We start from the raw sequence: 12512 nt of genomic DNA, 5'->3' as shown, positions 1-12512 counted from the left end.
AAGATAGCAAGATATTCGGATCCTAATATTAGGAATGTGCGGTTGAACATTAGTTTTAATGAAGTTCCAGCTCATGTGGGAAAGACATGTTCACTTCAGTTCACTGCGCGATCGTTTGTAAACAAATCTCCAGTCGATGCTGGATTTGGATCCGACAGGAATGGTGCAACACACTTATGTGAGTAAAACGAGGTTTAATATGTAATAGTATTGCATTGTTATAGATAATTTTCTTATGTTTACGTGTCTAACAGAAACATACATTTAGCACGCTGGATTTAGACACGTATGGGCCTTGATCTGTGCTGTTGTCTCTCTCATTTGAAGGGTGGTGTGCGCTCACGTGTGTGTGTGCGGTTCATGCTTATATCGACCAATCGTGCGGGCTATGTGTAATATAAAAATAATAGTCCAATCAGTCGCGGTTGGATGAGAAATAAATCATTGTGTTTGTTTGATAAAGATGTTTACGAGCCCTGTGATCGAGAAAATCATTCCAGTTGTCGCTTTCAAAACAATCTCTCCTCTCCCTCATGTGAACTGACAGCAGAGCTTAAGCTCATTATATATGCACATCTTATCCAATTCTAGCTGTGGGCGTTTATTTCCAAATCTCCAGTGCGGCACGCCCATCAAAACCCAGCATTTTGGAGAGTGCCTCAAAACCAGTGTAGAAAATAGCCAATTACTTATTAGTTATGAAGTTTTTGAATGTAAAAACCACACAAACATCATTAGTTGACCTCAGACAACAGTTTAAAAAAAAGTCCATGACACTTTTAAGTGAGGTGGACATGCTCTACACAGGAACCCAGAAAATGGCTGGCTGACACAGGCAATGGCAACAGTCAACTGGAAAGAAGCGGGAGATATTTGCTGATATTGGGAGGTTCAGCTAGAAATGATCAACAGTGATACCAGTGCCACGGCGAGGCATAAGCTGGGTTCAACTGAGCTGTACTCACTCATTGACAAGAGATTGGGATGCTCAGTCAGTCTCTACATACCAAAGAGCATGACTGAGTAGGCATGACAATAACACTGGCTCTGAATAATACTGGTTCTGATGTTGCACAGAATAAAAAGGTCCATTGTGAGAGTCAGGATGGGCGCCAGGAAGTGTGCTACTTGCTCAACAACAATTCCAGACAATATTAAACACAGACTGACTGGCAGACAGCATATCAAAATTGGTCTCAGCAAAGATCTTGGCATCAGTATTTGTTGTTTTTAGAAACAAAATGGTCAGGTTCTGGACACTTTGCAACAATAGATGGACATACACTGCTGTTTTCAGGTGCAGATAAACGAGTGCGTCACAGAGTTGCCATACGGGTCTATAATTCCAATATCCTGTGTTTGACATCTTATAACTCAGTGAGTAGCAGATTGATCTCAGCTACATTTGCCACAAAAAAGAAAAACAGCTGGCAAACCTGATGAAGATGCTGAACAGTTTTATAATGAGATTGTAATTACAGGTGACTTCAATGCCAGAGTTGGAGAAAATGCAAGAAAGTGTTCTGGAAAGTATGTGCATGGCGATAGAAATGAACAGGGTCAATTACTGGTAAACTTCTGTGCTGAGCACCATCTGGTGATCACCGACATCCTTTTCTGTCTACATAATAGACACACATGGAGAAGCCTGGATAGGGTCACCAGAGCCTAGATTGACTATATTTTGATCAGTGGAAACAGTTAGTTAACGATGCACGTACATATCTTAATATCTTAAGAATATCTTAATCTTATTCTAATGTCTCTGACTCTGCTACTAATTGATCTAAAGAAACTCAACAATGAGAGGTTCAAGCAGCAATATTAACTTGAAGTAAAAAACTAATTTGAAGCACTACAAAAACTTGCCAAACAACTCAAGGATACCATACTTGATGCTGCTAAGATGATATTACCAAAGAACCCCCAAAAGAGAAAAACTGGATTTCAAGTAGCAACTTTGAATTAATAAATACGAAGCATGTAGCTAAAACCAAATATAAAGAGGGACATAGAAAAAAAGTAAAGTGAAGAAGATGCTTAGAAAGGATAAACAGGCATAATTGGAAACTGTGCAGTGAACTGGAGGAGAATTCAGTGAGGGGCAATAGCAGATTAGTTTTCCAAACAGTGAAAAAAAAACCTCACCAGGATTTTCATTCCTGTACTGATTCCATCAAAGAGGTCAATGGCATCAAACAAACTGAACCAGAGAAGGTGTGTGTCAGCGATGGAACGAATAGCATGATAGGATTTTATGATGGATGAAAGGAAAATGTTAAACAATGTAGGAATTGATGTTCAAGAAAGAGAGAAACCTCCATTGAAGGTCAAGATTTGGCATGCCTTGCTGCGATTATCCAACCAGAAAGCATAAGATATGTTTGGAGGTGTGGGACCATGGGATTTGGCCAGAAGAATGGACACAACCAGTTTTCATTCTGCTACATAAAAAAGGTGATTTGACTCTGTGTGGCAATTACCGAACCATGTACTGGTTTCACATGCTAGGAAGGTCCCGTTACAAGTAATTTTGGATCGAATACAATCTAAATTAGAAGTCGAAATTGCTACTGAACAAGCTGGCTTCAGACCAAGAAGAGGGCACGGAGGATCAGATTACGATTCTACGGATCATCCTTGAAGAAACCAGACACTATATTTTTGCTTCACTGATTTCACCAAAGAACAGGGTGGACAGGGTTCGGCATGACCAGCTCTGGCTAACAACACTCGGTATGGGTTTCACACCACATCTGGTCCAACTGATGAGAAACCTGTAGAAATCAATAGCACCCAATCTTACGTCAGAGTGGTTCTGTGTCAAAAAAAGAATTTGGCAGGGATGTAACCTTTTCCCCATGCCTCTTCAATATTCTTGCAAAACAAATCATGAGAAACGCATTACACAATTTCTTTTGAAGTTTTCGGATTGGCGGGAAGACAATAATCTTAGGTACGCCGATGACAGTGCATTACACATCATAATTACTCCAAATTTTTGAATGGTAGTGTATTGAGAGTGAGTAAATGATGTACATGTAAATGATCATTTTAGGAGAAAATGATGTAAATGTTCAAAGTTTTGAAGTCGAGGCAAATTTGAAATACAAGAGAAACCAATAAAAAAGAGGGTGTGAAAGAACGTGCGAAAGAAAGCAAGAAGAAAGAAAAGAATCTATAGCCATTAGCTGTAGTTATTGGGATGTGGTCCAGGGGTCTGGACATGCTCTGGTTTCACAGGAAGGGCTGTTTATTCCAGTGTTCTCCAGAAAGCAGTAAATGTTATCATACACACTGCAAACTGATAGCATTGTTATGGAGCTGTTATACTGCTCAGAGCTTCTGTGTCTGAGCCAAACCTCTGTGTGTAAACATTCTGCAATGCATTAGCACGCACACACACCGAGCTGTATCCTCGAACAGGTCGGATGAGTGTCTGCATTACCTGGTTCATCAGTTCCCATCTCGTTCCATTTATTTGTCAGCTCTTTCTGCTCTGAGACGGGACGCTATAAAACAAAAAAGGAGAAAAAAAACATATAATTGATCAAATGAATATGTCTATGATTCTGTTGCACATACGCCGCTTTAGACCTTTACCTTCCGTGCCAGTGGAATTCCCAACTCAGTGCACATACTGTTCAAACTCTTCAGGATCCTCTTCTCCCAGCTCGCCTAAAACACACACACACTGGGTTTTCAGGACATTTTTTATCATGTTTTATCAGGACATTTCATGATCCATAATCATTTTTATACTGTAAAAATTGTATATTCTAACCCATAACCCTAAATCTACCAATCAGAGAAAACTTTCTGCATTTTTAGATTTTGAAAAAACATCACTTAGTATGATTTATAAACTGTTTTCCACATGGGGACCAAAAAATGTGTTGGAAAAAGTTGCTTTTAAATAGTAATGCTTTACAATATACTTTTTATGGAAAGTAATGCGTCATGATGCTTTGGCATTACTTTTCCTCATCTAAGCTGGGCTAGCTTGTTAGTTTTTTAATATGAAAAAAAGTTATATTTTTGGCAAATGTAAAGGTCCTTTCACACCAACAGTGAAAAGAATAAACCTCAGGCTGAAGGAAAAGCAAATTCAGTCAAGGGCGCAGCTCAAACAAACCTTTCAGCTCTGCTACTAAAGAAAGTTGCACTTAGGCCTACTTCAGCAAAAAAAAAATTACCTGAAGTCATTTTTGCTTATGGTTAAAGGGGGGGTGAAACACTCAGTTTCAGTCAGTGTCATGTCAATCTTGAGTACCTATAGAGTAGCATTGCATCCTGCATATCTCCGAAAAGTCTTTATTTTTTTTATAATTATATAAGAAAGATGCGCTGTTCCGAGTCTTTCCGAAAAAAGCAGAGCGGGTGGGGGCGTATCGTGTGAGCGGAGCTAAATAATGACGTGTGCAGCAGCGCGCTGCTATTGTGTTGAGTTGAGTGCGTCGTAAAGCTGTGTCATCCCTAACAGCGGGAAAAAAACTTTATTCAAAATAAAAATATGGCTTTTAATCAGATACAGCCATACATCTATGATCCGGAATCAGACCCAGAGGCTGCAGTTGAACAGGATCAGCAGCAAAAACGACTAGAGCAGGACGTCTCTATGTGGTACAAGTTATACACTAACTATATAACATGCTTAGCGACTTGTGTTATTTACATATTTATACCTGAATTATATCGTCGTATTTTTGTCTTTGAAGGTGTACATGTGGGAAGTGCAGTTGTGCACGTGTGTTTGTGTGTTTACGCGTGGTTTGTGTAGACAGGTTAAGTTAGTGTTTACATAGAAAGACACGGAATAGTAGCGCATTTGAATGAAGAAGCGCGCTTATTTAGTTCAACATATTTCCCCACTCTTTGTGTATTGTTGTTTGGAGTGCTTTTACAATACACAAACATAAAGTTACACATATAGTGGCCAGCTAAACAAATGTACACGCACTACACATCGCATGCTCCATTGATCAATTAACTATACGTGATCATGTTTGGGCTACTTGATGAGTATAGGCAAAAACACAGACATTTGAAGCAGTCTCACTCACCGCCCGCGGTACTAACGTTGGGACTGCTCCATCATTCAGCATTAGGCGATCGGGAAAATCCGGCGTCGAGCTGGGCCTTGTTTATGAAACAGTCGGCACCGAAATGCAGCGAACAGATATAAACATTCGCGCAACTCAGTTGCTGATCCGGAAAAGCAAATTACATCCACTGTTGCCTTAACGCGGGGTTTTTGGGGAATCTGTGCAGGACTGTCTTGGTCTGGCAACCAAAAACGCACTTTTTTGGTGACATTGTTATGTGCACATCACCTGTCCAGCATCCTACAAGCCAGCGCTTTGATGGGCGTAGCCTGTTACTTTCGCTCTCTCTCTCTCTCTCTCTCTCTCTCTCTCTCTCTCTCTCTCTCTCTCTCTCTCTCTCTCTCTCTCTCTCTCTCTCTCTCTCTCTCTCTCTCTCTCTCTCTCACGCGCTTCCGGTAGAATTGTCCGTAAGGCCCATACAAGAAAATTCCGCCCCCATTAACGTCAAAGGGGACGCATGATCTCAAAAAACTTGCCGAAACGTATGACTAACCGGAAGTAGTATTTTTGACAAAGAAATACTCCCATCAAACGTCCACCTTAACTTTTGAAACTTTGTCTATGTTTAGTATGGGATTCCAAGTCTTTAACAGTGTAAAAAGATCAGTATGCATGAAACAGCATTTCACCCCCCCCCCCTTTAAATTTGATCAACGGAGGTTGGCAGCAAAGACACTGATTAATAAAGTGCGATTAAATAAATAAAGTATATTGTAATTTAACATATTTCATTATTGCAGATTTCTGTAATATTCTGAGTTTGTATTTCACTGTTTTAATTCATTTTGAAGAATATGTCACATTCATGAACACATTCAGTCTAGAACTACAATAACTCACAAAGAGCACACGACACATCTGCACTTACTCCCAATTTCTCTCAATATGGGGACAGAAGAGGTGTCAGTCAATAAATGGGAAGACTTGCATTACTTGTTTGAAAAAAGTATTTTGTTGTAAATTTAAAAGTAATGTGTTACATTACTATTTACTTAAAAAAGTAATCTGATTATGTAACTAGCATTACATGTAATATATCACTGGTCCTCCTGGATCAGGATTAAGATAGAGACTAATAAAGATAAAGATGCAAGAGAAAGACTGTGTACCTGAGCTTTGCGCATATATGCCAGGGGCTCTTTGGTGTGTTCAGGAGGTGCTCTGGGGTGCCCAGGGGGAGGCAGACTACACCACACAGACACATGAACAAACCATCAGTTACATTAGTTTAACCTATATGGAAACCTACAGTCAAAATTAGACATTATTTATGCAATTTCTGTACATAAAAAGAAAACTATTTTTTATGTTAAAAAAAATGTATAGAATGCAACAGTGAAAACTTTCACAGACAAAGTTCAGATAATCTAAGAGATTGGGTGGACAGGTATGGGTGGAGTAGGTCTGAGAGATAGAGGTCAAGACCATTCAGAGCATCAAAGGTTAACAAGATTACCTTAAAAACATGTGAGGCAACAGGTAACATTTTTGTTCATACTGTAGCCTTTTTTAATGTTGTTTTTGGTAAGCCCAAACGAGAAGTTATTAGTGCATGAACAAAAGCATCAAGGAGGAAGGAGTGGAGACGTGCAATATTAGCAAGGTGATAAAAAAAATAGCTTTTAACAACTGAAGCAATAATGAAAGAGAGGAATCAAATAAAACACCAAGATTACGTACAAGGGAGGAGGGTTTAACAAGAACCCCATCTATGTCAAAGAACATGTCCATTCTAGTTACAGGTATGGTGGAGCCAATCAGCATTATTTCGTGTTTGCTTCAGTGCGTCCACGTCCTCGTGGACCTTAAGAGGTTAAAGGGGTCATGAACTGCGTTATTGTTTTATGATGTTTCCTGGGGCGCACTTATAATGTTCAAATGCTTTTTACATTAAAAATTGTAAACAGTAAACTTAACAGAGTTTGCCCTTCCCCTACTGACTTTCACTGACTTTTAGCGCGAGTCCAGAACTCAGTCATTAAACTCTCACTGTTCACAGCTTCAACGTGCTGCTACAAAGATTGTAAAGGGAGCTTTCTTTGATCACTTTCTTTAGAATTTAATCTCTTAAAGGGATCCCCTGGTGTTGAGACTTGTATGGCTTAATATAACATAAATGATGTCTCTTACTGAATTATGTAGTAGAAAACCCATGAAAGATCTACGTTATTTTAAAAATCGATTTTATATTTGGACCATGGGCGGCGCCATTTTGTTTGCGTTCTAGGTTGATGACGTAGAGTGGTTGAACTCCTCAATCAGCTGGCGTTACCCGTAGCTATTTTTACCACAACGCAACTCGAAAATTGTTTCAGAGTTAAACAAAACCAATGAATTCCTTTGTAATTATACTTAAAACACACTCAAACATACATGTGCACACAAACTCACCTACACAAGTCACAAACAGATCGGCGGGCGCGCACACGACAGGCTCTGTTTCAATCGAGATGTTGGGCTGCTCAGTCTCCACGACAGGGGCTGAATCTGAAATCGACCCTATACCCTTAAATAGCGCATTATTTGAAGGGACGGACATTTGTAGTGTTGTCCGACACCATAGTGGACATGTTCGAGTGCAGTCATTCAGTCTCACGTTCCACCGCAATAACGAGTAAAGCCGATTTACAAACAGCTGTCCGACTTCACGCACTCAAACATACATGTGCACACAAACTCTCTCTCTCACACAGACCCCAACAGATCGGCGCGAACACACACACACACACACACACACACACAACAGATCGGCGCGAACACACACACACCCCAACAGATCGGCGCGAACACACACACACACGCACGCACTGCGCGCGCATACATAACCCTCAATCTATTCCCTGTACGTGTTGATATCCTGTTCAACACATCCTGTTCCCTAGATAGACTGTTGATAGTAGATTAACTATAATGCCTAATGTGACCAGCAGAGGGAAATATCTAGGTAGGACGATGGGATAAAGTAACGTGAGGAAGAGAGGCAGGATGTTTTGGTGATGATGCATGCGATTGAGACAGAGCAGTCAGGTGTGTGTGTGCTCGCCCGCCGATCTGTTTGTGACTTGTGTAGGTGAGTTTGTGTGCACATGTATGTTTGAGTGTGTTTTAAGTACAATTACAAAGCAATTCATTTGTTTTGTTTAACTCTGAAACAATTTTCGAGTTGCGTTGTGGTAAAAATAGCTACGGGTAACGCCAGCTGATTGAGGAGTTCAACCACTCTACGTCATCAACCTAGAACGCAAACAAAATGGCGCCGCCCATGGTCCAAATTTAAAATCGATTTTTTAAATAACGTAGATCTTTCATGGGTTTTCTACCACATAATTCAGTAAGAGACATCATTTATGTTATATTAAGCCATACAAGTCTCAACACCAGGGGATCCCTTTAAATAACAGATTATTTTCATCCTAAGAGAAAGAATGCAAGTTGACGTATAGTCACCGATTTGATTTACTGACACACAGACAAAGAGCATCTGACTGTACATGAATCATTACATTTCAAATCAAGCATTAGAATGAACACAGTTACTTACATGTTGCATTACTGTCGAGCCCAGGCACTGCACAATATTTTTTAATCCTCAACGGCATGTTTTTTGCTTGGTAGCTTGATCTGGTTTAACACTAGGCCTATGTTAAATGCGCAAACCAGTGGGCGGTGCTAAACAGGCAGTGGTAGGTGGCAAGAAGTAGGCGTTGATATTCTTCTGCAGAGGCGGTGCTGGCCTCCCTTTGATGTCAAACTTTGAAAAACCCACCAGTTGATGGGCCTGGTGTCAATAAAAGCTTTTATTGGACTAATAAGGAAGTTTTCAGTTCTGAAACGTACAGGCTATTCTTATAGTATGATGACCTCTTATATGTCAAAAGCTCAAGGAAAATTTGATTTCTCAGTTCAGAAGCTCAGTTCACCCCTTTAAATTAATCACATATTACATATAACTTTGTAAATGCCAATTTTTCTCTATATTGTAACTTATTATCTTAAAACTGTACATTTCAGCACATCACTTGGACATACATGAGATTGAATGGTGATTTTCACAAAACTCTATTTTCTGCAAGCTAAATTTAGGTATCTTTCCAAAAAAGGATACTTGGGATACACCCAAATAACCAAATGATATAAGAAGTCTATATAATTCATATATATTTATTCACACCAAACCATTTTTAGTTAAACATTTTGCAATTCCCCTGAGAAGAAAATGAATAAGAATTTTTCTTCTGGAACCCTGTTCCACTCTATTGTGCCCATCCTGAAAACTCTGACATACACCAGACTTTCACATTAATGTCTACACAAAAAGACATTTAGCAGAGACACCTGCACTATATTCCATTATCAAACTTTATGAAGCCAATCCTATACTTATTTCAGTACCTTCAGACTTTTCTCAGCCCTATTAGCTTGGAACAGTCATTTTAGGATAAATACATTACTGAAAATGACAAACAGAAAATGTGTACCTTCTAAACATCTGATATATATATTGTTTTTTCTCATCTCTAACATTGTCCAGCTCAAACTGTTTTATGGGCTACACTCTGTACACTCTGTAAAAGCAATTTATATTGTCAGACACTACTTTAAGTCTTGTCCTGTATTTGTACCTGGAACGTTTTAAGCTTAATGAAGTAATTCTGTCTCTTGTCATTTTTACATTTTGCTATGAAGAGTATGTGTCATAAAACTGTATAAACACTAAAACTGGAGGAAGGAAAACTCTAGACATTTTCAATCTACTATATGAGTATATGAGTGTGTGAGAGAAGAGAGAGAGAGAAGAGTATATTATTGTGTCTAAATATTATGTCATATATTTTATTGGTGATGATCTCAGTATGGTAATACAAGGCTATTGGCTATTTTAATTAATGATATGTATTAGAAAAAAATATATATCATGAATATAAGATGACATATCACTTACATGTGTAATTCCCTGTAAACTGCATTTTGTAATTTTCTTTCCCAACCTACAAGAATAAAAGGATCAGTGGCATTACAACAGGAAACACATTCATCTCTTGAGCAAGTTGACATATGACATGTGCAAGTTTTTGTATTATTAAACATAAATACCTTGAGTAGAATACATACATAAGGGAGAGTAAATATAGGCTACTGTATATCATCTTCACATTTTAAACATCCTTCTCTATTTCATTGTAATGATCCTTTAGTTTGGGGGGGGGGGGGGGGGGAAAGAAAAAAAATCTAAAACTTTATTCTCTAGATTATGTATAATATTAATAAAAATAAAAGGTATTGATATATTTATTTTATATTGTTATATTTTTTTAAGTTAAGTTTAGGAAAGTATTGTATGTTTGTATGTTTTATTTAAAAGGGAATATATCATATTGTCACTCATTACATTTACTTTTTATTTTATTTATAAATATTTTTGTATATTCCTAAAGCTGGATTTTCAGCATCATTAGCCTACTCAAGTCGTCAATGGTACATGCTCCTTTAGGAATTATTGCGATATGATGATTTAGTTCTAAAGAAGCATTTCTTCTTATTATGTTTTCACCATTCCCTAAGAACAGCATTTATTTGAAATAGAAATATGTTGTAACAATGTATCAATAATCAATGTAATCAATTTACTTTTTTGCTAAATAAAGGTATTCTTATTTTAAAATATTTATTACTGCCTCAACATTTTGAACGATGCTGTAGCCTATTACATTCACTTTTTAAAAAATAGAAGAAAGAAAGAAAGAAAGAAAGAAAGAAAGAAAGAAAGAAAGAAAGAAAGAAAGAAAGAAAGAAAGAAAGAAAGAAAGAAAGAAAGAAAGAAAGAAAACCTATTTCCCTTTATTACTCTAGAATGGAGTAATGATCGACATCATTCACATAAATTCCATACACCAGTCATGTCTTACCTGATGCCTTTAAATATCTTCTCACATCATCTTTCAGTGTTTCTAGTTTAATCTCGGGTTTGTGCATACATTCCTTAAAATAAAATAAAAAACATATATCTGCAATAAAATACAGCAAACGAAAGCTGGCAGTCTATAATGCAGTGACCGTATATCGTGTTGCACACTCTGCAGTCAGTTAGCTGAAGCTACTCACTTTAGCCTGTTTCTCCAGCTGAGAGTGTAAATGAGTCCCTTTGAGCCGTTGAACTATCTGCGTTATAGAGACAGACAGCTCTGTGCTCTCGTCCATCATTATCACACTTTTAATGCAATGTCGAAGTGATTTTTTCCCCAACAGATTTTATCTGTTAGCGCTGCAGCATCACAGAATGAAGCACCGTATCTAGGCAAATGACAACAAACCTTTCAGGAAACACTGTCCTCAACGCAAGGTTCCTACTGTACACTACAGGCCTTTATTAACATTAATGATAAGAGTTCTAACGACTTCAAATTATTATTATTTTTAATTTTACTTTACATGTGTTGTAAAGTAGGCTATGCTGTAATTATTTACTTAGGGTGACCAAACGTCCTGTTTTCCAGGACATGTCCAGTTGTCCCTAATATAACAATTTTATATCCATACAGAGGGGGCGTACTTTAAATGTAGGCCTATTGAAATGAATTAATAAGGAATCTTAAATTGTTAATGAAAATATGTTCACCCTAATTAGGCTACTTCATAATGTGGCTATTTTTAATTTTGAGTTACTACTTTGGATCACTTTATAGGTTGCCTTAACTACCATGTACCAACATTTAAATTACTGCTTTGATACAATGCATTTATTGTGTACATGCATGCACTTACATTTTTTATTAACTGCATGTAATTACATCTGTAATTAATTTCTGTAGTTATATTTAAATATCCTTTACACCTAACCCTACCCTTAAACCTACCCATCACACCTGTCTCTAACTTTACCCATATCCCACCTCAATTTCAGCAAAAGTGTTTTGCAATACAATATGAACACAATAAGTACACTGTAAAATACATAGGCCTACCAGTTAAGGCTACTTAATATAAAGTGGGGCCATTACTGTTTATAAAACATCTTTGATATAATGTTACTGTATTAGTTTCATACATACGCATTTTCTGGTTTCAGAATAACCCTTGAATTTGCGGCATCAGTTGTTGTGGCATTGCTTCACATTAATAGATTATTGAGTGTATCAGAGTGATCAGATGCATTTTAAATAATTGCAATAACAAAAAAATTAATAAAAGTGCTTCCCAATCATGTGTTCTTGTGTTAGCAATGTTTACCTCCAAAGAAAGATGTGCAGCCATCATCGCTTTGTATCAAAATGGCCTTGCATGCAAGAAAATAACATTTACCAGATCATCGAGAAGTTCAAGGAGAAAGGTTCAAATCAAGTGCAGCGTTAGTCAAGCTTGCATCAGCTGCCTGTATGAATATGACGCCTATTACATCAGCAGCTTATC

The 12512-nt window shown here is 37.8% G+C and overlaps 1 protein-coding gene across 2 annotated transcripts in view; it reads right to left on the bottom strand.

The window, feature by feature from the left end:
* The window catches only part of tbc1d19 (TBC1 domain family, member 19), a 41737-nt gene extending 30260 nt beyond the window's left edge, over positions 1–11477 (bottom strand). The window contains exons 1-6 of one of the 2 annotated variants that reach the window (XM_067437334.1): positions 11208–11477; positions 11012–11084; positions 10048–10093; positions 6215–6290; positions 3604–3678; positions 3449–3512 (exon numbers count right to left, since the gene is read on the bottom strand). In XM_067437334.1, the coding sequence (XP_067293435.1) occupies positions 3449–3512; positions 3604–3678; positions 6215–6290; positions 10048–10093; positions 11012–11084; positions 11208–11306 (433 nt within the window). In that variant the 5' untranslated portion in view covers positions 11307–11477. The remainder of the gene's footprint in view (positions 1–3448; positions 3513–3603; positions 3679–6214; positions 6291–10047; positions 10094–11011; positions 11085–11207) is intronic. The other variant, XM_067437333.1, reaches the window with a different exon arrangement.
* Between the last annotated feature and the right edge of the window lie 1035 nt (positions 11478–12512).

Source organism: Pseudorasbora parva, chromosome 1, assembly GCF_024679245.1.
Source record: "Pseudorasbora parva isolate DD20220531a chromosome 1, ASM2467924v1, whole genome shotgun sequence".
Classification (NCBI taxonomy): Eukaryota; Metazoa; Chordata; class Actinopteri; order Cypriniformes; family Gobionidae; genus Pseudorasbora; species Pseudorasbora parva.
The sequence above is the reverse complement of the archived record's forward strand: the minus strand, read 5'-3'. Positions and strand labels throughout refer to the sequence as shown.